General features: G+C 37.8%; 2 protein-coding genes across 4 annotated transcripts; one reads left to right on the forward strand and one right to left on the reverse strand.

Annotated features, from left to right (window-relative positions):
- Positions 1-1,509: 1,509 nt before the first annotated feature.
- Positions 1,510-6,002, reverse strand: LOC107808327 (rac-like GTP-binding protein ARAC3). 3 transcript variants are annotated; one of them, XM_016632840.2, is made up of 8 exons: positions 5,808-6,002; positions 5,447-5,640; positions 4,497-4,584; positions 4,294-4,403; positions 3,927-3,990; positions 2,239-2,303; positions 2,053-2,118; positions 1,510-1,972 (listed from the first exon to the last, which is right to left on the reverse strand). In XM_016632840.2, the coding sequence occupies exons 2-8, from the start codon at positions 5,543-5,545 to the stop codon at positions 1,868-1,870; spliced, it is 597 nt and encodes a 198-aa protein (XP_016488326.2). In that variant the 5' UTR covers positions 5,546-5,640; positions 5,808-6,002; the 3' UTR covers positions 1,510-1,867. The 3 variants fall into 3 exon arrangements, with proteins under 3 accessions (XP_016488326.2, XP_016488331.2, XP_016488340.2); XM_016632845.2 differs by having other exon boundaries at positions 5,447-5,666; XM_016632854.2 differs by having other exon boundaries at positions 5,747-6,002.
- Positions 6,003-12,323: 6,321 nt separating this feature from the next.
- Positions 12,324-24,225, forward strand: LOC142173569 (uncharacterized). The gene is made up of 6 exons (XM_075239187.1): positions 12,324-12,441; positions 21,678-21,775; positions 21,889-22,291; positions 22,344-22,455; positions 22,558-23,505; positions 23,868-24,225. The coding sequence occupies exons 1-6, from the start codon at positions 12,324-12,326 to the stop codon at positions 24,223-24,225; spliced, it is 2,037 nt and encodes a 678-aa protein (XP_075095288.1).
- Positions 24,226-25,954: the final 1,729 nt, after the last annotated feature.

Raw genomic sequence — 25,954 nt, forward strand, 5'->3', positions numbered from 1 at the left:
AGAAGAAATAAAAATGGGGGAGGGTGGATTAAAAAGACATAAGCTAAGGTCATGATGTACATATATATTGGCAGATCCAACAATGAGTTCGTCGATTTAACAGATTTCGATGATCCAACTCAGCTTATATGTGTGTGTACGCATGAAAATATTATGTTTTTATAATTCACTCTCTGACACAGAACTGTATGGCATTTATGGATTCGTTACTGGATATATATTCCTGAACAATATTTTTGAATATAGAATGCTTATAAATAAGTCAATGTATGCTCAACTTATAACATTCTTATCAAGATCTCAGTTAGGACTAATTAATTAACAATGAGATCGTCCATGCATTCTTTTTATAAAGATATTAACGCAATGGAGCAAGTCACGTAACAAACCAAACTAGAAGAAATAAAAAAAAAGAGGAGAAATATATATATATATATATATATATATATATATATATATATATATATATATATATAGAGAGAGAGAGAGAGAGAGAGAGAGAGAGAGAGAGAGAGAGGGGCAAACAACTTATAATATAGTATGATTCAATGATCCAACTCAGCTTATATGTGTGTGTACGCATGAAAATATTATCTCTAACTCAGAACCAGGGGCGGCTTTTTCTTAAAGCAGGTAAAGCAATAATTTTAGGCCCCATATTTGTGGATGCCCCATGTTTTGTAACACATGATAGACTATATATAAGTTTTAAAAAAAAAGTTTAAAGTGAAGTAATAAGGTTTGATTTCTTTCTTTTTCTTTAACATATATAGAGAATAAGGATTTGCAACTATTATGATTTCTACCAAGGAAATTGCATTTGAAATAAATATCTAAGCCTAATTTCGTAAGAAACGTGTGACATATAGGAAAAACAATTTGATGAGAATGTTGATAATGAAATCTCAAAATCTCCTGAAGAATCTAATTACTTTTTATACATAATAGACAATGCTATTTTTTCACTTCAAAATAGATTTAAACAATTCGAAGCATATGAAAATATTTTTGATTTTCTATTTAACGATAAAAAACTGAGATCACTAGATGATGAAAATTTGAAAAAAAAAATAGTCTTAATTTTGAATGTTCCTTAAAGCATAATAATCATATCAATAATGATGATTTAGATTTATTCTCTAAATTAAAAGTGTTAAGAAAAATAGTATAATTAGAAGATAACAGTTTAATTGATATACTCAATCAAATAAATTTTTTTTAATTCTTTTTCAAATATCTATATTGCTTATAGAATAATGTTAATAACTCATGTTACCGTTGCTTCAGCAGAAAGAAATTTTTCAAAATTAAAACAGATAAAATCTTACTCAATGTTAAATGGATTAGCTATATCATTAATTGAGAAAAACTTATCGGGAAAAATTAATTATAAGAAAATTATTATTAACTTTGCATTTAAAAAAAAGTTAGCAGCAATACACATTCTACATCAGAGAGCACAAAGCACAATTCACAACACCATAGGGCAAAATCTATGTGCAAGGAGTATTCACGCCACTATCTCTATGACATAGCAAATTCAACTTCTTGGACAATCTAAATCAGTATGTTCGGTTACATTTTAACAACACATAGTAGATGCAAATTCAAGGAATCATCACACAAGTGTTACATAATATATTACACAGAATCAACGCGAAACAGAGAATTTTGCACATCTGTATCCCCAACCATATGCGGATCACAAATATACATCTTGGCCTCCAATGTTACGGACAAGGCAGATTCATGCTTTCCTATCATAGTCAGTCAGGACTACCAACGTTGAACCTTACACTGCATTCTTTGAACTTGGAAGACATTGATAACAATCTACATCTCCATCACTTGTCTATTATTTCAGCAATCACAAGATAGAGCAGGCTTTTTGACCCTTTCTCTTCTTTTTCTTCTTTTGTTTGGGTGGTTGTAGAACCACCTTAATGGCAGCATCAAAAACAGCCTTCACATTCTGCAATTTAGGCAATAGAAATACGTAATTAGATAACTTGATAACTTGGCCACGTAGTCATCTTTGAATTAGAAAAGCACCTGTTGTGTTTTTGCACTACATTCAATGTAAGCGGAAGCACCAATCGACTTTCTCAGCTCTTCACCCTTAAAAAGAAGCATGTCGTAAGGTTCTGCTGGAGGAGCTAAGGCCCCCATAAAAATTTAATCCACAACAAAAAGGCCACATTGTGGTCTAAAACCACGACATGTAAAAAAGTAGTGTACCTCAGCTGTGGTAAGTGGAACAGCACCTGGATGGTCCAGGAAGAATTGCTTATCCTCTCGGAGATCTAAGTGGAAGCACATCAACAGTATTAGACCAAGGAACATGGAATTAGAAGAGAAGAAGCATAGAGGAGACAATGAGAAAGTAGGAGTTGGAGTTATCTAAACTGAACTTCAAGAAAGGAAAAGTTCAAATTGAGCGAGTCAAAAAACTGAAGGTATTTTCTAATATCTAAATAGCAAATGAGAAGGACAGACAGTATACAACGAAGTTCTCTATGAACTTGAATGTAATGTCCAGAAAATACATACTTACCGATTTAGGCTTACGAATAGTTTGTGAACTTTTAAATTCAACATTAGTACATTTGAATGTCAACATAGAATACAGTAAACAGCATTGTTTAAGTTCATTCAGGACTCCCATTCCAAAGTCCAAGCAATGTGTTTTCTAGAAGGACTTAGAAAAGTTTCTAGTCCTTATATTTTCATGGCAGATACATTCCAAGTCCAATATAGAGATAAAATAATGAGATTAGCTAGGAGATCTATGACAACCCTTATAATGACTCTATTCAAAAGTTAGGACAGTAAGCAATTTAAAACAATAAAACAATTGGGCACCCTGCAATAATTTAAATGAGAAACGGAACTTCGAACCAATACTTCTTTCTCGTCTATTTCAAATCTCAGTATGCAACAGATCACTTATCCTCAGAGACTTCTCCAGCAATTTGACAACATAACAACCTAAGTTATAGAAAAAGTGAGTAAATATGGGATCCAAAATTTGTTGAAGTTTCTTTGAATCACAATATCCTCTCTGCCTAGCCATATATAATTCACATTTTTCATCTGCTGACACCATAAATAGTTCTTCAGGGTTAAATCCAGTTAAAAGGCATCTGAATTTCAACCAACGTATTTGCGTCCTACAAGTTCATGTTCAATCATCACTCTACTGAATGAACCGATTTAGTTTTATGGTTCAGCCGGTAAACAGCAGCATTTATCACTTCGGCTATCTGTTTCGTACATGAATAAACTGCCTATAACACCTGAAATGTTTTCATTCATAAGAACTTGCTGAGCTAAATGGTCAATAAAAAATCACATTATCATGATTTGCAGCTATTGATTTGACCGTTGTGTTACCAAAAGTAGCTGCAGTATCGACGATAGGCTCAACCTCTCAAGAAGGAGAAGACAAGGAGCAGTGAGTACATGCACATGCTAACTACTCATGCCACAGAGACAAATATATACAACTGAGAATGAAAGGCATCATTCATTCCATTCTCTATGACCCCAACCACAATTCTAGAGAGTAGCAGCAATATCACAATTGCTTTCGACTTGCCAAAAGAGGAACTTTTGTGACCCCGAACTTCCTACAGAGCTCTTTTTTCCCAATAAACAGCTAAACTTATTGACATAGTGATTCATGAGCCACCGCAAAAATAAACTCTCTTCAAGGATAGTCTTAAATTTCATGGCTTATCCAAATATAAAAGGCAAAATTTCCAAAAAGAGGATTAATCGTAGCTTAGGAAATGAAGATAAGTAGACCAAAATAATGGAAGGACAGATAAAAAGATACCATTCTGACCAACTAGCGATATTAGATAAGAAGAAATCAATCAGCTGTAGAATTAACAATCAAACATCATTAATTAGGATATACTAACCTAGCTTTGTTCCAACAAGAATAATTGGAACTCCAGGAGCATAATGCCTCAATTCAGGAATCCACTGAAATTCAATAGCAGGAAGATGAAATAATGTATTAGTGATTGTTGAATATCACCAAGCATACATATTACTCATTTTACTTTTCTGATAGGCAACTAATACTCATTCTTTGCTAAGAGATTGGCTTGTTTGACTTTTACATTTTACTGGATGTGCTACGAATAAGTAATGTAAAAGTCAAACAAGCCAATGTTATTCATGGGACCGACAGGATTCATTAATGTTCCCACATCATTGTTCATCTCCCGGTCAAGTACAACAGAAAACTGAAAGTTAGAGACAGGATACAGGAGAGGAACTCACCTTTTTGGAGACATTTTCATAGCTCGCTTTGCTAATGAGAGAAAATGCCAGTATAAATACATCTGCCCCCCGGTAGCTCAACGGTCTTAATCTATTGTAATCCTCCTGACCTGTTCAATAAAAAAGTAGAGGCAGTTGACGTGTGCGCCACACAGCAAAGGACAAAGAAAAGGATGAAACTGTCATGTGGGGAAATATTTTACCTGCAGTATCCCACAGCCCCAGATTGACAGTGCTCCCATCGACAACCACATTTGCACTAAAATTGTCGAATACAGTTGGGACGTAATCCTGTTTGTGGTGCAGCAGACAATTACCAAACATGAGCAATGCACACACCACTCACATAAATATAACTAGAACTTATAATCAGCTTTCTTATTGAAGTTTTTAAAGCATTTTCACTCTAACAAGTGATAACTTCAATTAAAAAACTAGTATCAAGTTAGAGACTGAACTATTAAATTCAAACCAGTATCTTAGATTGGTTTTGTGAAGTTTATTCCATCTTCCATGAGAGTTCTAATACTTCTTTTTTCGGTCCATACTCCCTTCTGATACCTTTAGATTATAAGTATATTTATCCTTTTGCATTTTAAGCGAAAAGGGGATTCTTTTATGCAAGTTATCACTGATGCACAACAAAAAACAGAAGACATCCTTTTATTGGTTGGTCAACCAAGTTGATAAGTAGCCCATCACGGCTGAGTTCACCACGACAATATTCAAGAGGTAGTTTCGGCTCCCTTTCCCTAGAATACACCTCTCATGGTTTTCTCACCCCCCCCCCCCATAACTTTAGTCTACAATGTACAAAATTAGTTCTTTTTCCCTTAAAATAGCCAAAAGATCCATTTTTTGTGGTAATTGAAAGTAAAAGTAAAACAACCCACTCTTAGACCGGGTGCCAAATTGAGTAAGCAAGTCATGATTCAAGAAAACATGTCGTTTTACTGAAAATAACTAGCTTAATTTGTTCTTTTGGGCGATAAACAGAAAGAGCATCATTTGGCCTAATTCCAAAAAAAAAAAAAAAAAAAAAAAAAAATTTACCCACAGCTCCATCGCCAACGGTTAGGCTTATAAGAAAATGCCTGACAAATGTTTGACAAAATGCATAAAAAGAGAGATAGAGAGGTAAACAAGTACTTACAGTGGGAAATGTGTTGCTGGTATAGGAAATGAGAAGACAAGTTTTACCCACAGCTCCGTCGCCAACGGTGACACACTTTATGAACCTAGACGCACTCATTCTACAAAACCCAAATCTCCCTTCTTACAATTTCTTAGCTTCTTCTTTTACCCAAAATCTCTTCGTTTATTCTATGAGTGTATATCCCTCTCCACCTACTCTTCAACCAAGGAGTTGTTTGCTGTTAGTTAAAATAGAAGTAAAATCCCAAAATGTTAATATAAACCCTATGAGGATAGAATGGGGAAAATAACACAATACCTAACTCAACAGCCACATTCATTGATGTAGAGAGACACAAATAAAGAAATAAAAATCTCACCTTTATGACATAGAAGTGATGATATTAATATGAATGAGGGAAAGAAGAATGGATATGAGCAGATAGTAGAGTTAAAAGGAGGAAAGTGAGAAGACAGAGAAAGATATAGCAGAAAATGGAAATGAAGAAAACCTCAAACCAGCTACAGAAAAAGACTTCGGATTTTGATTTTTTTTGTGTAGTAAATAAAGACAGCTTTGAGACAGCTATTTTTCGCTTTGAGAATTGAGATGCCACTTATATCATCCTATATTTTATCGCCACATAAACGATCCCTTTCTTTTTCTTTTTTAGATTTTCTATTTTCCGAACCAATTTTTATTTGAAATAATCCCCACAGAAGTGATGATTTTAATTATAATTAGTTATTAGTTATAGCCATTAAAGTTTATGGGTTTAAATGTAGTATTGAAGATCTTTCACATGATAGGTGTGTGCCTAATTTTCAGAGTCTATATTTTTCTTATCATTTTCTCGTGTGTAAGAAAACTTTATTTTTAAGAAGCATGTGAACTTACTTTAACACCCTTTGCAAAAATTTGATTGACTTAGAAAGATAAAGGAAGTAACCCTATTTGCTCATTACTTGAAAATGAATTTTTAATTTTACAACTTCTATATCAGCATACATTATTTCAAGTAAGATGCCAAATAAATTGAGTACATTTTTTTCTTAATAGTAACGCTTCAAAGGTAAAAGTCGCCTCTTAATATAAGGTTATAGGTGTAATTTTTCATATGTGAAGAAATAATATGTCTCATCCTTAAAGTGCAAAATATATAGAGTAATGAATTTAGCAATAATAAATTCATGATAAATTGATAATCCCCGTGTGCTCTTTTGTGACATGGCGATATTTACGTCCTTGGGATAAAAAACCTCGTAATGATGTTATTTTGTGTTCTTATGAACTTAAAGAGCAATTAGTCAATATGGAAAAGTTTTAATCAACCAATATTCAAACCACCATAATATAAATTTTACAAACAAAAAGAAATTAAACACTCTTTAAAGGTACATTCCGACAGTTTCCTACTCTGCTATTTCTCATAAATAACAATTCCATTAAGACGTACCATTGGGAAGAAGAAAAAGTTGGCTAGCTTGTGTGTTTAACAAGTATCCTATACGATAATAAGATACTTTTTAATATTTTACTCTCTTAATAATAATGTCATCACATTTAAGCATGCACCTATATTATACTCCCTCGAGTCCTTATATTTAATAAGTGATTTTTTAGTTTTTGACACACTCCTTAAGAAAATACGAACTTCTAAGGAAAAAAAGATGTATTCACTAAATTGTCCTTAATTAATTGTTACCTTGATACATTGAGATATGTAAATAAGGAAAAATTTTGAAAAATTAAAATTAATTCCTTCTTGATTATATGAAAGTACACTTATTTTGTACCAAAATAAAAAGGAAAAGAATCACTTGTTATGAACCGAAGAGAGTAAGTTATAATAACTTTAGCGGAGCTATATGTACCCCCATTACAACTCGTACAATTGGTAGATTGGTAACTTGGAGAATTAATAGTTTGGAGATTTTTTATTTGTCAGGTGTTCCTTAAATTTTGTAGGTACTATAAAGAAAGAAGAATTAACCTAAATAAATGAATAATTTAAACTTAAAATAGTCAACAGATGAATAATATATATATATAGTCCATGCACAGTCAAATCTCTCTATAACATGCTCGTTTGTTCGAATATTTTTTTAATGCTATAATGAAGTGTTGTTATAAAAAATATATATTATAACATAACATAAAAAATTAATTTCAAAGAAAATTTGAATATTTCAATAAAGTGTTGTTATGGAGGATGACGGTTATAGAGAGGTATAATTGTATAAATAAGAGAAATGATCGCATAAAGAAAAGATTTCTAAAATATTTGAATGGAGAATGCTTCTATATTTAAGTCTCAAAGTCAATGTATGCTCACCTTAGAACGTTCTTATCAAGATCTGAGTTAGGACTAATTAATTAACAATGAGAGCTTACCATTATTTCATTCATACATTCTTTTTAAGAAGACATTAACGTACGCAATGGCCCAAGTCACGTAACAACCAAATTAGAAGAAATAAAAAAAAGGAGGGAAAGGACATAAGGTCATGATGTACATATACAGTATCCGATCCAACAATGAGTTTGCGGATTTGACATAATCCAATGATCCAACTCAGCTTATATGTGTGTGTTTATGCATCAAAATATTATGCATTTCATAACTCACTTTGTGCTCAGAACCTATATATATAGCATCTAAGCTATGGACTCGTTACTGGATATATATACTTGATCAATAGATTCAAATAGGGTTTTTCTAACTACTTTTACGTCTCGTTAGTACTATTTTTGGACGAAGCCACAAAAGGTTTTGCATGGAGACGGGCAAACTATATCATAAATGGGGAAATCAAATAATCACTCAGACAAAGAAAATAAAGATGTTGACCTTTGCCTTCTTTCCAAAGCAAAGTTGAAGAGAAATGACATTGTACGTTGCAAGGAGCCAATGAGGTGGGGTTTCGATCAAATTCGTTTAATCCAAACTAACTCTCCTTAAAAAGAAAAGGTTTTAACTTTCTTAGATGCATTGGGTAATTCCGCGAGTCAAGTTAATCACATGAAAAAATATTACCTAACTTTTTTTTAATCAATGTTCGAATTAGAATTCAGGTCTCTCATGATTCTCATCCATTCATAGACCGGTTGGGCACAACTTTTGGTGCAAATAAAAAAAAGTTTTATTTTTACGCCATAACAAATAATTTGAATAAAAAACGCCAGGTTAATTGACAAGTAATTACGAGTGATCGTTTCTATAATTAGCAATATGTACTAAACTTAGAAAAGGCATGGTCATGACTCATGAGTGATGACATATGAGTGTCCGTTAAGCAATGAAATTCATCTTAATATGATATTATACTATTGGTTCTAAATGCATGGTAACAACACATGAGTGTCCATTAAGGTACATGTAATAATCATGGTAGATGAGAAGTTGGTGTTGGGTGAAAATGAGAGCCCCAAAGTTGAATACATTATTAGTTTTTTTGTTTCTCACTCGGTATTCGGTATATGTATTGGAGTCCGACTAAAATTCTAATAAAACGCTCCCTAATAAAGGCGATTTTATATTCAGAGCTTGTACTCAAAACCTCTAATTAAAGTTAAGAGAGTACTTATCACTTTACTACAAAATCATATTGGTGTTAAATATTTAAATGAGCCCAGCATCCGTGCATTACAAAGATAATATAGTAGGGCTATCATGAGATCCTCGTGGTCCACTAAAAATTCTACTAGTACGTTAGAGTAGGTTTTGTATCTCTATGATGAGTTACACATTTGTTTACCCGAAAAATCGGATAACGTTAGATTTGTGTATGATTTTAAGGATATACGATACAATTTGATATAAATCGTGTTAAGAAATAAAAATAAGTGTATTCTTGACTATGAGAATGAAAATAGTGAGCAAAAAGAACGAATAAGATAAAGTCAATTAAATATAAGGGGATCTCTTTTAGTATGAGAAGTGATCTTTTTGTTGCTATCTGTCCTGCCCTTAGCTTACAAGGACCCCCTTTTATAATAGAGGGTCATTACATTATTTATAACAAAATAATAAAATAAAGCATATAGTGGAAAACCCATGATGATTTGTCTCTTCCTCGATTCCCGCCAAGATTCTCTCCTTGGTGCGGTTGCAACGGCTCTTGTCTGTGAGCTCGACACTGGCTCGAACTCGATACTGGTCCGAACTCGATACTGGCCCGAACCCGTTACTGGGTCAGCTCTTCGGTCTTGGCTTGAGCTCGACCTTTGGGGAGGGCGTGGTGCATTTTCGACCTTGAAGCAACGCCTCGGGCTCGATAGGATTATCGAGCCGACTCCTCGAGCTGCCTTTGGACTCGAGGCTCATTTGTACTGCCTTCAGAGCTTACTCCCAAAATCCTACTCTGGCTTCTTGCCACTCGATCTCCATCGAACGTAAGAAAGCCGAAATCTGTTTTGACCGTATACAAATAGTCCCCTCGATTCTCATAAAGGATATGGTGAGAATCGACATGACCTTTGGCGGTTCGATCGGACAACAAGCTCACATTTTATCAGGGACCGATTATGACGTATGTGATAGTTGTCCCGTCGATTTAGTTTTTCAAGGTATTTAATGCTTGTCAGATGATGGTCGGCCATTTCTGATACCGTACCGACATGATGCGAGCCTATAAATAACCCTTCCATCTAACTTTTACCACTTTTACGCCTTCACTTTTCCAAATTCTCTTATCTTTTCCCTTTGCTTTGTTGCTTTAGATCCATCCACACTAGAGTTTTAGGTGCCGTCAATTTTTCACTTTCCTTTGCCTTTCTTCCTCTCATATCAATGGCTAAAACTTCGAAAACTGTACCTCAGAAGGAGAAAACTTCTTCTTCACGATCGTCCGGCGACAAGGCACCGGTGGAGCCGTCCGTTCTCGACTATGTTCCCGGCCCGTGCACTCTGAAGATCGATTTTAAGGTTGAGAATCCTTCATCCGTTCCGGGTCAATGCGAGCACGTGTCGATGTACATGTGCTCTATAACGGAGGGTCATCTCGAGGCCGTCAGAAAAGACTGCAACTGGGGTTCCGAGGTTGTGTTGCAGTTTCCATCCCCCGAAGAGAGCGTCATCACCCATGTGGAGGAATTTTTAAGTGTTTACACTTATCCCTTCACATTGGGTCCGGTCGACCCGGTGATCATCGATTTTTGCAAGAGATATTAGGTTACCCTTGGTCAAATTCATCCCTCTCTATGGCATATAGTAATTCTACTTCGCTTCTTCTCCACCAAAGCCGGAGGGTTGGATTTTTCCCTGAATCACCGCATACGGTTGTATCGGCCTAAAATCTTTTGAGGATTAATCAGACTTCATCATCGGGCATCAAAGGCTTTGATATCGAGCATTGATGAAGATAAGGATCAGGGTTGGATGGGGATTTACATTCGGGTGAGGACCCGTGACCTTATTCCGGAAGAGAAGATGTCGTTCCCCGAGGAATGAAATTTCGACCGTAAGTTGTTCTCATAAGACATTGCTTTTTGTACCCTTTCCTGATTTTTTCTGATGTCTCTTCCGATATACAGCTTCCCCTTGGATGCCACAAGCGGTGCCCGACCTCGAGGATTAGATTCGAAAGTTAGCCTCGACTTCCTCTTATGCCAAACGCGCTTGGCGTGATTTGGCAAAAGGCAGATGGGAAGCCAAAAACCATGGTAAGGTTTTACTTCTCGTTTCCTTCGAAGTGTTCTTTGTGCTCCATTCGTTACCGATTTTCATTTACACAGGTGTAACCAAGGATGCCACTTTGAGGCCTTCGAGCGGTAAAGAAGGAACCAAGTCCCCGGTCCTGAAACCGGGGAAAGACAAGAAGCAAAAAGCTGCCTCTCGGTCAGAGGGCCCCAAACCCAAAACTCGAAGGGTGAGGAGGAAGGCAATTGCCCGTTCGATTGACTTGGTCCAACGACTGAGAGAAGAAGAAGAGGAAAACAAAGAAGAAGAAGAAGAAGAAAAAGAAGAAGAAGAAGAAGAAGAAGAAGAAGAAGAAGAGGAAGAAGGAGGTGTCTCGGCTTTGGTGACCCGATCTGCGAGAGCTATCGAGGTCACCAAAGTTCCTGAGCCGATGACGGCCGTACCAGTCGGGGTTGACCCCGGGATCCCGAGTCTTGATCGGAATGCACCGAGTGATTCGCTTGGGGCTATGATAGTGGATTATTTGCCTTCTCTTCCTACCTTTTCTGAGGAGGCGTTAAAGGAAGCTCGAGAATTGAAGACCCCCGATATGGGCGGAGGCTCTAGTGCAGGGGATCCCTTTCGGGATTGCTTTACTGGAGTCGATGATGCTTCCGATATTGGAGACGCTTCTCTTCTACTAGAAGAGGCCCAACGTTTCATTACTCGGGTAATGATTTCGCTATACTTAGTTTCTTCGTTTTCTTTTTTTGAATTTGACTCATGTTCTTTCCCTACTGTGCAAGCCATTAGTAGGTTTCGAGTTGACTTCAGCCAGTGTGAGGTCGAGCTTTAGAAGGTCTCAGGGGAGAGAGACGCCTAGCGGCTTCTTTGCAGCCAAAATGACGAGACTATAAAGGACTTCCAAGCGGATTTGGCTAAGGCTCGTGAAGAAGAGGCCGAACTTGACAAGCAGGTGAGTCGCGTTCTGTTAAAGTATGGGTTTGACTCGACTGTGGAAGTTAACCCTTCGTTGTCTCAGCTGCAGCAAAAGGTTAAAAAGATCGGGTCACTTTGGGAAGAAGTCAATCAAATCAAAGCCGAATGTAATCGGTGGAAAGAGACTATCGATCGCCTCGCTGCGGAAAAGGAAACCATTTTGACCAAATTACTATCGGCCGATGTTCAGCTTCGAAGTCGGCTCAGGCTAAGAGGATCGAGGAGCTTGAAACACGTCTTATTGAGGCCAAGGCGGAGGTTAAGTCGTCGAAAGTCATGGCGGATAAGTCCATTGCTGTATATCGGGTCGATGTCGAGGCTGCTCAGATGGAGGCACATGAGGTGGCGGATACTGCCGATGCTCGAGCTCATTGGGTTGCCGAACTTGCTAAATGTAGGTCTCGAAGAGAGACCCTAGTGGAGATACACGCTTGAGGTTTCGATCTTACCGAAGAGATAAAAAAGTCTAAAGAGCTCGAAGCTGAAGCCTTGGCTTCTGATGATGATGACGATGACGGTAGCAAGAGTGGATCCGAGGACGGGGAAGAGCCTGACAGAGAAGCGAATGCCCCTGAGGATGACCAGGAAGCTTAGTTCTTAATTAATTTTTTTAGTTCTGTATGTATCACGCCAATCAATCATGTAGACAATTTTGTATATATACAACTTGGTCGACTCATTTTGTGAAGACTTTAATCAAATTCTGACTTCGTAGTCTCTATGATCGATCGATTGTTTTTTCGGACATGAAGTGATGTAGCCCTTAGGCTTGCTAGTTGTGTCAATAATTCGAACTTGAAGAAAAAATAGCCCTTAGGCATGATGTTCCGAGTGAGTCCTCGCCCAATCTTAAAATGAAAGCAACTTATAGGCTTATTAGCCGTCAAGTGAATGGTTCGAACTGGATGTAATATAACCCGTAAGCGTGATGCTTGAGCGAACGTTTCTAGTTTGAAGTAATGTAGCCTGTAGGCATAATTCTAGAGCGAGTGCTTGCTCGAACTTGAAATAAAGTAGCCCGTAGGCTCATTAGTCGAGTGAATGTTTCGAACTCGAAGTAATGTAGCCCATAGGTATAATGGTCGAGTGAGTGCTTGCTCAAACTTGAAATCAAAGTAGCACGTAGGCTTATTAGTCGAGTGAATGTTTCGAACTCGAAGTATTGTACCCCGTAGGCATAATGGTCGAGTGAGTGTTTGCTCGAACTCGAAGTCAAAGTAGCCCGTAGGCTCATTAGTCGAGTGAATGTTTCGAACTCGAAGTAATATAGCCCGTAGGCGTAATGGTCAAGTGAGTGCTTGCTCGAACACGAAATCAAAGTAGCCTGTAGGCTTATTAGTCGAGTGAATGTTTCTAACTCGAAGTATTGTACCTCATAGGCATAATGGTCGAGTGAGTGTTTGCTCGAACTCGAAATCAAAGTAGCCCGTAGGCTCATTAGTCGAGTGAATATTTTGAACTCGAAGTAATGTAGCCCGTAGGCGTAATGGTCGAGTGAGTGCTTGCTCGAACTCGAAATCAAAGTAGCCCGTAGGCTTATTAGTCGAGTGAATGTTTCGAACTCGAAGTATTGTACCCCGTAGGCATAATGGTCGAGTGAGTGTTTGCTCGAACTCGAAGTCAAAGTAGCCCGTAGGCTCATTAGTCGAGTGAATGTTTTGAACTCGAAGTAATGTAGCCCGTAGGCGTAATTATCGAGTGAGTGCTTGCTCGAACTCGAAATAAAAAGTGGCCCATAGACTTATTAGTCGTCGAATTTGTCTTGATTCTAATTGTGCGATAAATCTCAAAAATAGAGGAATTTTCTTGGATGTCGCTAAAGAGGAGGACTTTCTGTGCAATTTATTATACATGTGTTCATGTTTTGCGCCTGGGTTCGGGCCAATCGACATGAGCATGGTTCGTTTCGACCATTTGGCTCTTACAAATTTTCCTATGGGAACCCTGTTGTTGCGAAATAACTTTCTTGCATCTGAACTCGATGAGTTTGAGGGCCTAATGCCCCCCCAGTATTCGAGGTCGATTGTAAAGAGGCCTCGGATATTATTGTAAGTACAACACGATCAATGGTTGCCTCATTAAAAACCTTGCCGAAAAACCCATTTGGGATAAAACCGGTCTAAGGGAAAAAGAGTGCAACGCGTGCTTTCGAGCGAAAGATCCATCTTAGCTCTTGTACGGACTTCTGCAGGGGTTAGTTTCGAAATGCAAATGAATATGGAAAGGTCGTACCTTAGCAGTAGTACCGTTTTAGATGTGATACATTCCAGCTGCTTGATAACTGTTTGCCGTTTATAATGCCGAGCATGTATGATCCCTTTCCGACGTTCTCGAGCACCTGATACGGTCCTTCCCAATTTGGTCCTAGTTTTTCTTCGTTCGGATTTCGGGTATTGATGGTGACTTTTATTAACACTAAGTCCCCGGGCTTGAAATGGCGGAGCTTGGTTCTTCGATTATAATATCTTTCGATTCGTTGCTTTTGGGCAGCCAACTGGACGAGAGCAGCTTCTCATTTTTTGTCTGATAATTCGAGGCTAGTGTTCATAGCCTCGTTATTTGATTCTTCTGTTGTGTATCAAAATCTGGTACTGGGTTCGCCGACTTCAACTGGTATCAATGCTTCGGACCCATATACTAAGGAGAACGGGGTTGCCCCCGTACTGGATTTTGACGTCGTTCGATATGCCCAAAGGACTTTGGGTAGGATTTCTCTCCACTTTCCTTTAGCGTCGTTCAGCCTCTTCTCTAGGTTTTGAATGATAGTTTTGTTCGTAGATTCGGCTTGCGTTGATAGTATCCTTCTTTTTTTGTGATCTTCGAAGAATTTTGTTACCTTGCTGCCAACGAATTGTTTTCCATTGTCACATACTATTTCGGCGGGTATCCCGAATCGACATACAATATGATCCCAAATAAAGACTATAACTTCTTTCTCTCTTATTTTCTCGAATACTTCAACCCATTTAGAGAAATAGTCAGTCATAAATAAAATGAATTTGGCTTTACCTGGGGTTGATGGCAGAGGGCCGACGATATCCATTCCCCATTTCATGAACGGCCATGGGGATAGGACTGAGTGAAGTTGCTCTCCGGGTTGATGGATCATTGGCGCATACCTTTGACATTTGTCACATTTACGAACAAACTCCTTCGCGTCTTTGCCCATATCGATCCAATAATACCCTGCTCTAATTATTTTTTGAACTAATGTATTGGCACCGGAGTGATTCCCACAAGTGCCCTCGTGCACTTCCCATAGGATGTAATCGGTATCTCCCGGACCCAAACATACTGCCAATGGTCCATCGTATACCCTTCGATATAGCATTCCATCCGAAGCTAATGTGAATCGAGCAGCTTTAGTCCGTAGGGCCCTAGAATCTTTAGGGTCCGATGGGAGCTTTCCGCTCTTTAAGTATTCAATATACTTACTTCTCCAATCCCAGATTAAGCTTGTAGAATTTATCTCGGCATGACCTTCTTCGATTACTGATCTCGAAAGTTGAACGATAGTCCCCGAGCTCAAATCATCTACCTCGACAGACGATCCCAAATTTGCAAGTGCATCGGCTTCATTATTCTGCTCTCGTGAAACATGCCGTATAGTCCATTATTTGAAATGGTGTAAAGTGACAAGCAGTTTGTCTAAATACCGTTGCATTCTACCTTCTCGGACTTCGAAGGTTTTGTTTACTTGACTCACCACTAGCAAAGAGTCACAATTGGCTTCAATGACTTCTGCTCCCAAGTTTTTAGCTAGCTCGAGACCTGCAATCATGGCTTCATACTCGGCCTCGTTGTTAGTCAACCTGGTAGTTTTAATAGATTGTCTAATAGTGTTACTCGTGGGTGATTTCAAAATTATGCCTAGTCCGGACCCTTTTACGTTCGAAGCTCCGTCCGTAAAAAAGGTCCATATCCCCGATGATGTACCCAATTCCGACAGAAGTTCTTTTTCGACTTCGGGTACGAGGGTTGGTGTGAAATCGGCCACGGAGTCTGCTAAAATTTGAGACTTGATTGCCGTACGGGGTTGATATTCGATATCGTACCCACTGGGCTCGACGACCCATTTGGCCAACTGGCCTGATAGCGTGGGCTTGTGCAAAATATTACGAAGCGGGTAAGTGGTTAATACCCATATGGGATGGCATTGAGAGTACGATCTTAACTTTCTAGAGGCGCTTATTAGTGCAAGTGCCAATTTTTCTAGGTGCGGATACCTAGTTTCCGCTTCTCCTAGGGTCCGACTTATATAATAAATGGGGAATTGCGTACCTTGCTCTTCTCGAACTAGGACACTACTTACGGTGACTTCCGATACTTCCAAGTACAAGCAAAGTTTTTCGTCTATTTTTGGAGTGTGAAGTAGTGGGGGGCTCGATAGATATCATTTTAGTTCCTCTAGTGCTTGTTGGCATTCCGGTGTCCAAGCGAAATCGTTCTTCTTTTTGAGTAGAGAGAAAAATTTGTGACTTCGATCTGATGATCTCGAAATGAATCGGCCTAAAGCTGCAATCCATCCCGTTAGCTTTTGTACAGCTTTCACGCTGTCCACGATGGCGATGTCTTTGATGGCCTTGATTTTGTTGGGGTTAATCTCGATTCTCCGATTCGACACCATGAAGCCAAGGAACTTGCCCGAACCGACCCCGAAAGCACATTTTTCGGGGTTGAGCTTCATGTTGTATTTCCTCAAAATCTCGAACTTTTCCTGCAAATGGGTCAAATGGTCGTCTGCGCGCATGGACTTAACTAGCATGTCATCAATATAAACTTCCGTTGATTTACCTATTTGTTCTTCGAACATTTTATTTACTAGGCATTGGTAAGTAGCCCCTGCGGTTTTTAGTCCGAAGGGCATCACATTATAACAATATGTTCCATATTTGGTGACAAACGAAGTCTTTTCCTAGTCCTCCAGGTTCATCTGGATTTGATTATACCCAGAATAGGCATCGAGAAAAGTGAGGATCTCGTGGCCGGCCATGGCATCGATCATGCGATCGATATTGGGCAGCGGAAAGGAATCTTTGGGGCATGCTTTGTTCAAATCCTTATAGTCCACGCACATTCTAAGTTTGTTCCCTTTTTTAGGCACTACAACTACATTGGCTAACAATTGGGATATTTCACCTCCCGAATGGACCCTATCTTGAGAAGTTTGGTTACCTCGTCCTTTATGAATGCGTGCTTTCCCTCGGACTGGGGTCTTCTCTTTTGCTTTACCGGTCTAAACCTAGGGTCCAAGCTTAGCCGATGCATCGTTATGTCCGGTGGGATCCCTGTTATATCTAAATGGGACCATGCAAAACAATCGACGTTATTGATAAGAAATTGAACAAGTTTCTTCCTGAGTTCAGGGCTCAACCCCGTTCCCAAGTATACCTTTCGCCCGGGCCAGTGCTCGATTAGTGTGACTTACTCTAGTTCCTCGATTGTTGATTTGGTGGCGTTGGAGTCATCGAGAATCATGAAAGATTGAGGGACCCTTTGATCATCATCTTCTTCGATCTTCTAGTTATCTGGCTGGGTCGAAGCCGATGTCTGTGATTGCTATTTGGTATCTCGTTCTCCTTCTGAGGCCGATCCCTTTATCGGCGAAGGCGAGGACATTGATTTTGCTTCCTCGACGGCGAACATTTCCTTTGCGGCTGGTTGTTCTCCGTACACCATTTTGACACCTCTCGATGTTGGGAATTTGAGGGCCTGGTGTAGGGTCGAAAGTACTGCTCTCATGTTATGGATCCATGGCTTTCCAAAAAGGGATATTACCGGTGCATCGTTATGAGGTTGGATGATTCCTCCTACATCTTCATCATCGAAGGACAAAGTCCCTATGGGTGCGTAATCTTAAGTCCGAGATCTCTTTTCCCTCACAATCGATGTTTTAGTGCATTTAAGCACTGGTCCCTGAGGGGTATCGACGCCGTCGATGATCATGTGAATGACGTGCTGCAGTTCTTCTTGCTCGTTTTGCTTGTCGAAATCCCTGTTTTTAAAATGGTTCTTCACCCTATCACTCAAAAATTCCCGAAGGTGCCCTTTTTTAAATAAGCGGGCTACTTCCTCTCTTAGTTGCCTGCAGTCTTCCGTTCTGTGGCCATGGGTGCCATGATATTCGCACATTTGATTGGGATTCCTTTGGGCAGGATCTGTCTGCATGGGTCGAGGCCATTTAGTATCTTTGATGCGTACGATAGCCGACACGATGGCGGAAGCACCAACGCTGAAGTTATACTCTGATAATCGAGGTGCTTCTATAGGATCGACATATTTATCAAAGCCGGTCTTGCTCATAAGTCTCCGAGAATTCTGCCCTCGATCAATCCTTCGATTGCTCCGAACTATATTACGTGCCGAACCGTTGTTCATCTGATTTGTGACGTATGGTTGGTATTGGTCTCTGTTCGACCTTTGTTCTCTGCCGATCTCCTTTGGCTTTTAGTAGTTGTCCTTCTATGATGCACGGGTCCATACGGAGCTCCCGATTGATCATCCTCGACCCTAATTTTCGATTGATATCGGTTGTGTATATCTGCCCAAGTTATTGCTGGATACTCAATCAAATTTTATTTCAGCAGACGTGATGCTGTCGAACTTAGTTCATTCAACCCTTGGGTGAAAGCTTATACGGCCCAATCGTCTGTGACCGGTGGCAATTCCATGCGTTCCATTTGAAATCGGGATACAAATTCCCTCGGCATTTCATTACCCCTTTGCTTTACTTTGAAGAGGTCTGATTTCCTTGTTGCAACTTTTATGGAACCAGCATGTGCCTTTACGAATGAATATGCTAACATAGCAAAAGAATCGATGGAATTTGGTGGTAAATTGTGATACCAGATCATTGCTCCCTTCGAGAGGGTCTCCCCGAACTTTTTCAACAACACGGATTCGATCGCATCGTCCTCCAAATCGTTACCTTTGATGGCACATGTGTAAGAGGTGACATGCTCGTTAGGATCAGTCGTACCATTATATTTGGAAGTTTCGGGCATACGGAATTTCTTGGGGATTGGTTTTGGGGCTGCACTCGAGGGAAAAGGCTTTTGAATGAATTTTTTTGAATCTAGCCCTTTTATCGTTGGTGGAGCTCCCGGGATCTGATCGACCCTGGAATTATATGTTTCTACTTTTTTATCGTTGGTTTCGACTCGTTTTGTGAGTTCCTCGAGCAATTTAGTAATTTCGGGAGTAGTCCCCGATTCTTCCTCGTTTGACTTCACTATGGTTGGTTCCGTTCTGTGGGTGATTTCTCGAAGCGGATTGGGCTCTGGCCTGCTTTGTACCTGAGTTTGGCTCTGCAATAGAGCTATCACTATTTGTTGGGCTTGTAACATCTCGAAGATCATCCGTAAGCTGACTCCGATCTCTTCCACGTTATGGGTGTCTCGAGCTACGGATCGAGTACCGCCCTAAATATTTTTTTCCGGTTTCGAACGTTGGTTCGCCTCAAGAGCCACTTGTGAATTGACATCTAGCAGTGCTTCGACTCAAGCTTCGGTGGCATCATTAATTCGCCTTCCGGTCCTGGGTATCAAGTTGCTGGTTTCATCTTTAAGGCCGGCTTCAAGGTCGATAGGTAAAGCCATCAATCGAGGGTTTGCCAATTGTCGATTTGAAGTTGTAAACTGGTGTGTATTGCAGATTTGTATCAAACAACCACTGTTACCCTTAATCCCACAATGGGTGCCAAACTGTTTACCCGAAAAATTGAATAACGTTAGATTTGTGTTTGGTTCTAAGGATATGCGATACAATTTGATATAAATCGTGTTGAGAAATAGAAATAAGTGTATTCTTGACTATGAGAATGAAAATAGTGAGCAAAAAGAATGAATAAAATAAAGTCAATCAAACACAAGGGGATGTCTTTTAGTATGAGAAGTGATCTTTTTGTTGCTATCTGTCCTGCCCTTAGCTTACAAGGACCCTCCCTTTTATAATAGAGGGTCATTACATTATTTGTAATAAAATAATAAAATAAAGCATATAGTGGAGAACTCATGATGATTTGTCTCTTCCTCGATTCCCGCCAAGATTCTTTCCTTGGTGCAGTTGCAACGGCTCTTGTGCTTGACACTGGCTCGAACTCGATACTGGCCCGAACCCGTTACCGGGTCGGCTCTTCGGTCTTGGCTTGAGCTCGACCTTCGGGGCGGGCGTGGTGCATTTCAGACCTCGAAGCAACGCCTCGGGCTCGATAGGATTATCGAGCCGACTCCTCGAGCTTCCTTTGGACTCGAGGCTCGTTTGTACTGCCTTCGGAGCTTACTCCCAAAATTCTACTCTGGCTTCTTGCCACTCGATCTCGATCGAACGTAAGAAAGCCGAAATCTATTTTGACCGTATACAACGTTTGTTGCAGATTAAAGAAAGAGCAGAGTTTATGCTATTAACAATTTAAAATTTTACATAAGATGATTTATAATTTAATAAGTTATTAGAGTTGATAAAGGTTTGAATTTTACTTTCATCGTCACTTTGTTTAAAAAAAAAAAAAGATATTTTCATGTGTGGTTCAATAAAATGAATCAAACTGCAACTGACGGTGCATACTTCAAACAAAAAGTATGTAAAAAGAAAAGTACTCTACTTTAAGGGTGTGTTTTGTAAATATTTTCTAGGAAAATATGTGATTTTCTTACTTATTGTTTGGTATTTGGTTAGGTAGCAGAAAATATTTTAAAAATTTTAGAAGAGAAATTCACAATTCAAAAATGGTGTATGGATTTTCCATGTATTATCTTTAGTGAAGATCACTAGTGAGTTAAGCTTCTCAGAACTAAGATCCAACTAAGACTTCAGATAAATAATTAACAAAATCAAAATTAAATGTCATCTTTTACCACAATATAATATCACTTTTAAGGTGCTACAACAAGGGGCGGAGCTACAGTAGAGAGTGCGGGTTCGAGCGAACCCAGTGACTTTTTTTGAGACCCTGTATTTGTATTGAAAAATTTACTGTTTCTATATAAATATATCATGCTGAACCCAGTAACAAAAGAGGTTTGGGTTTAATGGTAAGAGTTCTGAGTTCGCGCAGAGAACACGTGGGTTCGAATCCTGCTCGAAGCAGTGTGCTATTTTGTTGTTTTTTACAAAAAAAAAAAATCAGAAATCACTATTGTTTTTTACAAAAAATATATCAGAAAACACAAACTAAGGACAATGTAATTCTCGAACAACTACAAAAAGAATTTCAGAAAGCACAAACTAACAATAATGTAATTCTCAAACAACTCCAAAGGACACTTTTTGGCTTACTTTAGACTAAAATTTATTCTTTTTAATACATAAAATATAAAGCATTTTCTCTTTCTAATAAACAATTCATTTTAAACAAAAACAGCCAACACACCTTCTGCCTTTCTAATTCCCAAATCAAAAAAGCTAGATTTCTTTGCCTCTGTCAGTCTTTTGATGATTTGATCGCTGCTACAACCCTCTGCCGGAGCCGGATGCCCTCAAACTCTCGTTGTGTATGCTCTTACTCTCTTAGAAGTTAGACCCTTCTTCCTTCTTCAATTCCTCTTTCCTGATTTTTTCTCTTCATGTTTTCCTCTTATATTTTATATTTGATAATTTATACAAAATCTGATTTTTAATCTTTGATTCTAGGGTTGTCCTACATTTTGAACTTCATTCTCTTTGTCAATTTGTGCTTTTGTACTTTCCAAAAGTTCAAACTTGAATTCTCCGACAAATCGACATACAAGGTATGTGGTCCTACTTTCTTGTTTTTAGTTTCTTAGTGAGACCAACTTTTGGGTGTAATTTTATTTTGTAATTTTTAGGGTCTTGAAGTGTAATTTTGTTTTGTAATTTTTAGGGTCTTCTAGCAAAATTCGATATGATCACGAGTTTTTACAAAGCTCAAGCTTCTGCATTTTCTTCTAGCTCTCCTTTGTCAAGTTCTCTATATCCAGTTATTAGTAACAATATTAATCCTTCCCAAGCATCGGATAAAGTGTTGGATTATGAGCCCGATCCCGCTCAAAGAAAACTAATTTCAGCATATCCACCTAATTTACGTGACAGAGTAAGGAGAAATTATATACAAAATGGACCTTGTCAACCTCGTGATTTTGTCTTTCCAAAAAGAGATTTTAGAGGAATAATGCGTCAGTTTAATCCTGAATGGTTTAAAACTTCATGTTCTCAATGGTTAGAAATGAGATTGGAGGATATGGGGGGAAAAATAGGTGATGCTTTCACAACAAATGGTTTTAGAGGTTGGAATAAAGGTTTAGAAAGACTTAAATCACATGTGGGTCATGTGAATAGTGTTCATAATCGATGTTTCAACACAATCTATTCTAACATCTTTGGACAAGCAATACGAGAAAATTAAAAGTGAACATCGAGTTCACTTGAATGCTTCAATTGATGTGATAAGGTATCTTTTGAAAGAAGGAATTCCTTTTCGAGGCCATGATGAGAGTGTAACTTCTACAAGAAGAGGCCATTTTTTAGATCTTTTAAAATAGTATTTGGATAGGAAGGAAGATGTGAAAAATGTGGTATTAGAAAAAGCTCCAAAAAATAACACTATGACTTTTCCTGATATTCAAAAAGATATTGTGAATTCTTGTTCAGAAGAAACGGCGAAAGCAATTATTGAAGACTTGAATGGGAATTTTTTTGGGATATTAGTTGATGAGTCTAAAGATGTCTTTCATAAGGAACAAATGGCTCTTATTCTGCGCTATGTCAATAAAGAGGATGAACTTATTGAGCGATTCCTTGGTCTTGTTCATGTTAAAGATACAACTGCATATGCATTACAAAAAATAATAAATTCTTTGCTTTTACAACATTCATTGAGTTTATCTTTAATACGGGGACAAGGGTATGATGGAGCTAGTAACATGCAAGGAGAAATTAATGGTCTTAAAGCTTTGATTCTGAAAGATAATCCTCCGGTATATTGTGTACATTGCTTTGCTCATCAATTGCAATTGACTCTTGTAGCTGTTGCAAAGAAACACCATGATATAAATAATTTTTTTGACATTCTTGCTAATGTTCTGAATGTTGTTGGAGAATCTTATAAGCATAGGGAGATGCTTAGAGATGATCAAGCTGAAAAATTAGATGAATTATTAGTGCTTGGTGAAGTTCATACAGGAAGTGGATTAAATCAAGAACTTGGGTTTCAAAGACCAGGTGATACCCGTTGGGGGTCTCACTTTAAGACATTGCGCAACTTTATATCTTTATTCTCATCAATTGTTCATGTACTTGGAGTTCTTGCAAATGAGGGTTCAAATTATCAGAAGAAAGCACTGGCAAAAGGTCTAGTGGAAGATATAAGATCTTATGAGTTTGTGTATATATTACATTTGATGTTAAAAATAATGGCAATTACATATGATTTGAATATGACGCTGCAAATAAAAGATCAAGATATTGTTAATACTATGAAACTTGTTCATTTCACAAAGAGGTAATTGCAAACAATCTGGGAATCTAAATGAAATTCTTTGTTAGAAGATGTCTCTTCGTTTTGTGATAAGAATGGTATTGTGATCCCAAAAATGGATGAGAAGTATAGTCTTAGAAAGTCGAAGCGTAAAAGCTCAACTGTTACATATTCTCATCATTTGCATGTAGACGTTTTTTGTGCCACTATTGATTTGTAACTTTCGGAGCTTAACAATCGTTTTAGTGAAGTGAATACTGATCTGCTTCTTGGTATGGCTAGTTTGAGTCCCGATATTTTTTTGCAAATTATGATAAAAATAAGATTATGAAACTTGCTACATATTATTAAAATGAGTTCACTGCTTCTAAGCTTGAATATCTTAGTTTTGAGCTTGACAACTATATTGACTATATTCGAGAAATGGACAATGCATTCTCTAACTTGAAAGGGCTTGGCGATCTCTCGAAGACATTGGTTAAAACAAATATTCACAAGACATGGAGACTTGTTTATTTGCTTGTGAAACTAAGTTTGATATTACCCGTGGCTATTGCAACGGTCGAAAGGGCTTTTTCCTCAATGAAGTTTATTAAAAATGACTTGCGAGACAGAATTGGTGATGACTTTTTAAATGATTGTTTAGTTTGTTATATAGAGGATGGAGTATTTGAAAGTGTACCTAATGATGCGATCATTGATCGTTTTCAAAACATGACAAGTCGTCGAGTTCAATTGAAATGATAATGTTTATATTCATATATTGTGTTTGTGTGGTTCGTTACCTTTAATATATATTAGATATCGATACTCATTCTTTAGTCAGCTTGTTATTGTATATTAGTTTTAGATCATCATCTTTTCTTATAATTTAGAACTCATACACTTTAAATCCTAGCTCTGCCTCTGGCTACAACTTGCTGTTTTGGCAATTGTATTTTAAACTCAAGTCTAACAAATTAAAGAGGAAAATTATTTAAAGTGAGAAGTTAAAAAAGTAAAGCCATCACGAAAATTGCTCCAAATAGAATAATAGATGGAAAAAATTGCTCCAAATTGAATAATAGATGGGTAAATTTGCATGAGGGAAAAAGATAATTGATTTAGAGATCACAATTTTCCACGTGGCATCCATGTCGAAAAATTATCAAAGTTTTTTCCGCACTTAACATAGTATTAGGACTTTTTTAGACCGGAGGGCAAATTGAACTTTTTCGGAGAGTAAAACGGGAAATTTGGCCCTTTTTCCAAATTTAAAAGCCATAAAACATTCCCTTGCCAAAGAGTAATTTCATCATCTGTTGCAGAGTTCAGCCTACACTATAAATGCTAGGTATTTTTACCTTCCTATATTATATATGAAACTTTATTACTGTCTTTAATCAAGTTTTAATTTAATTACATGAGCATATACAATTTATCAATTATATACTACAAATTAGTATTAATGAATATCCCTTTATATTAGTAATTGAATAAGAAATCTCCATCTCTACTCTCTCTCCGTCTCGCTCCCTCTCTCTCTTTCTCTCTTTATCTATTCTTTTCCCAATTTTCTTCCTTCGTTTTTTCTCTGCTTTTTATCCATCCTTTTTAGGAAATGTTATATGCCAATTCAGAGAATTAATAGAGTCAGAAAGTTAGTTTGTTAGTGCACGGGCATATTTGTCATTTACTATGAAATGTAATTAATTGAAAAGGGGTTAAGGGCTATGGGAGTACCAGTTTCTGTTACACTTTCAGTTAGGAGAGTTAGGGCATTTCAATTCATTCAATTGCTGCGTATAAATGTCACGATCCAAAAATCCCATCACAGGCATCGTAATGGCACCTGGTCTCTAAGACTAGGTAAGCCGATTTCAATTATATTTTTTTGGAGCCATTTATTTTTTAATTAAATAAGTAATCAAAACTAACGGCGGAACAAATATGAATGTACAACCTCCCAAGACTGGTAGTACTAAGTGACGAACTCTAACCGAATACATGGAATGATCACGAGGACTGAATATACAATATTGTTTGATTAAAAATTAACAGTACAATAAAATTAAAAGACTCCAAGGGACTACGACGACCAAGCAGTTCTACCTTAAATCCTTACGATCCCGCTTTAACTCTTCTCAAGCCCAATAACTCCAATACCTGGCTCTGCACAAAAATGTGCAGAAGTATAGTATGAGTACACCACGGTCGGTATCTAGTAAGTATCAAGACTAACCTCAGTGGAGTAGAGACGGGGTACAGTCAAGATACTCACTAGTCTAATAGCCTGTGCAATATAATATACAAAATAATAGGAAGCAGATAACAATAAGGGCAACATAAAACAACCAGTAATATGCACAGCAGACAACAAGAATACCATTAATATCGCTTAACAATTAATAAATATAATTACACACAATAAATCAAATCCTTCAAATAATGTCTTTCACATATAATTCTTTCAAATAACTTTCTTTCAAATATA

The sequence above is a fragment of the Nicotiana tabacum genome, chromosome 19, assembly GCF_000715075.1.
Source record: "Nicotiana tabacum cultivar K326 chromosome 19, ASM71507v2, whole genome shotgun sequence".
Lineage (NCBI taxonomy): Eukaryota > Viridiplantae > Streptophyta > Magnoliopsida > Solanales > Solanaceae > Nicotiana > Nicotiana tabacum.

Coding starts and splice junctions, on each gene's coding strand:
- LOC107808327 (XM_016632840.2), bottom strand. CDS start 5,545: ATGAGTGCGTCTAGGTTCATAAAGTGTGTCACCGTTGGCGACGGAGCT. Junction 2,119..2,238: donor TTCCACTTACCACAGCTGAG/GTACACTACTTT, acceptor CTTCTTTTTAAG/GGTGAAGAGCTGAGAAAGTC. Junction 1,973..2,052: donor GTAGTGCAAAAACACAACAG/GTGCTTTTCTAA, acceptor CCTAAATTGCAG/AATGTGAAGGCTGTTTTTGA.
- LOC142173569 (XM_075239187.1), top strand. CDS start 12,324: ATGGCGGATAAGTCCATTGCTGTATATCGGGTCGATGTCGAGGCTGCT. Junction 22,292..22,343: donor CACAACAAATGGTTTTAGAG/GTTGGAATAAAG, acceptor TCATGTGAATAG/TGTTCATAATCGATGTTTCA. Junction 23,506..23,867: donor CTTGTTCATTTCACAAAGAG/GTAATTGCAAAC, acceptor TGAATATCTTAG/TTTTGAGCTTGACAACTATA.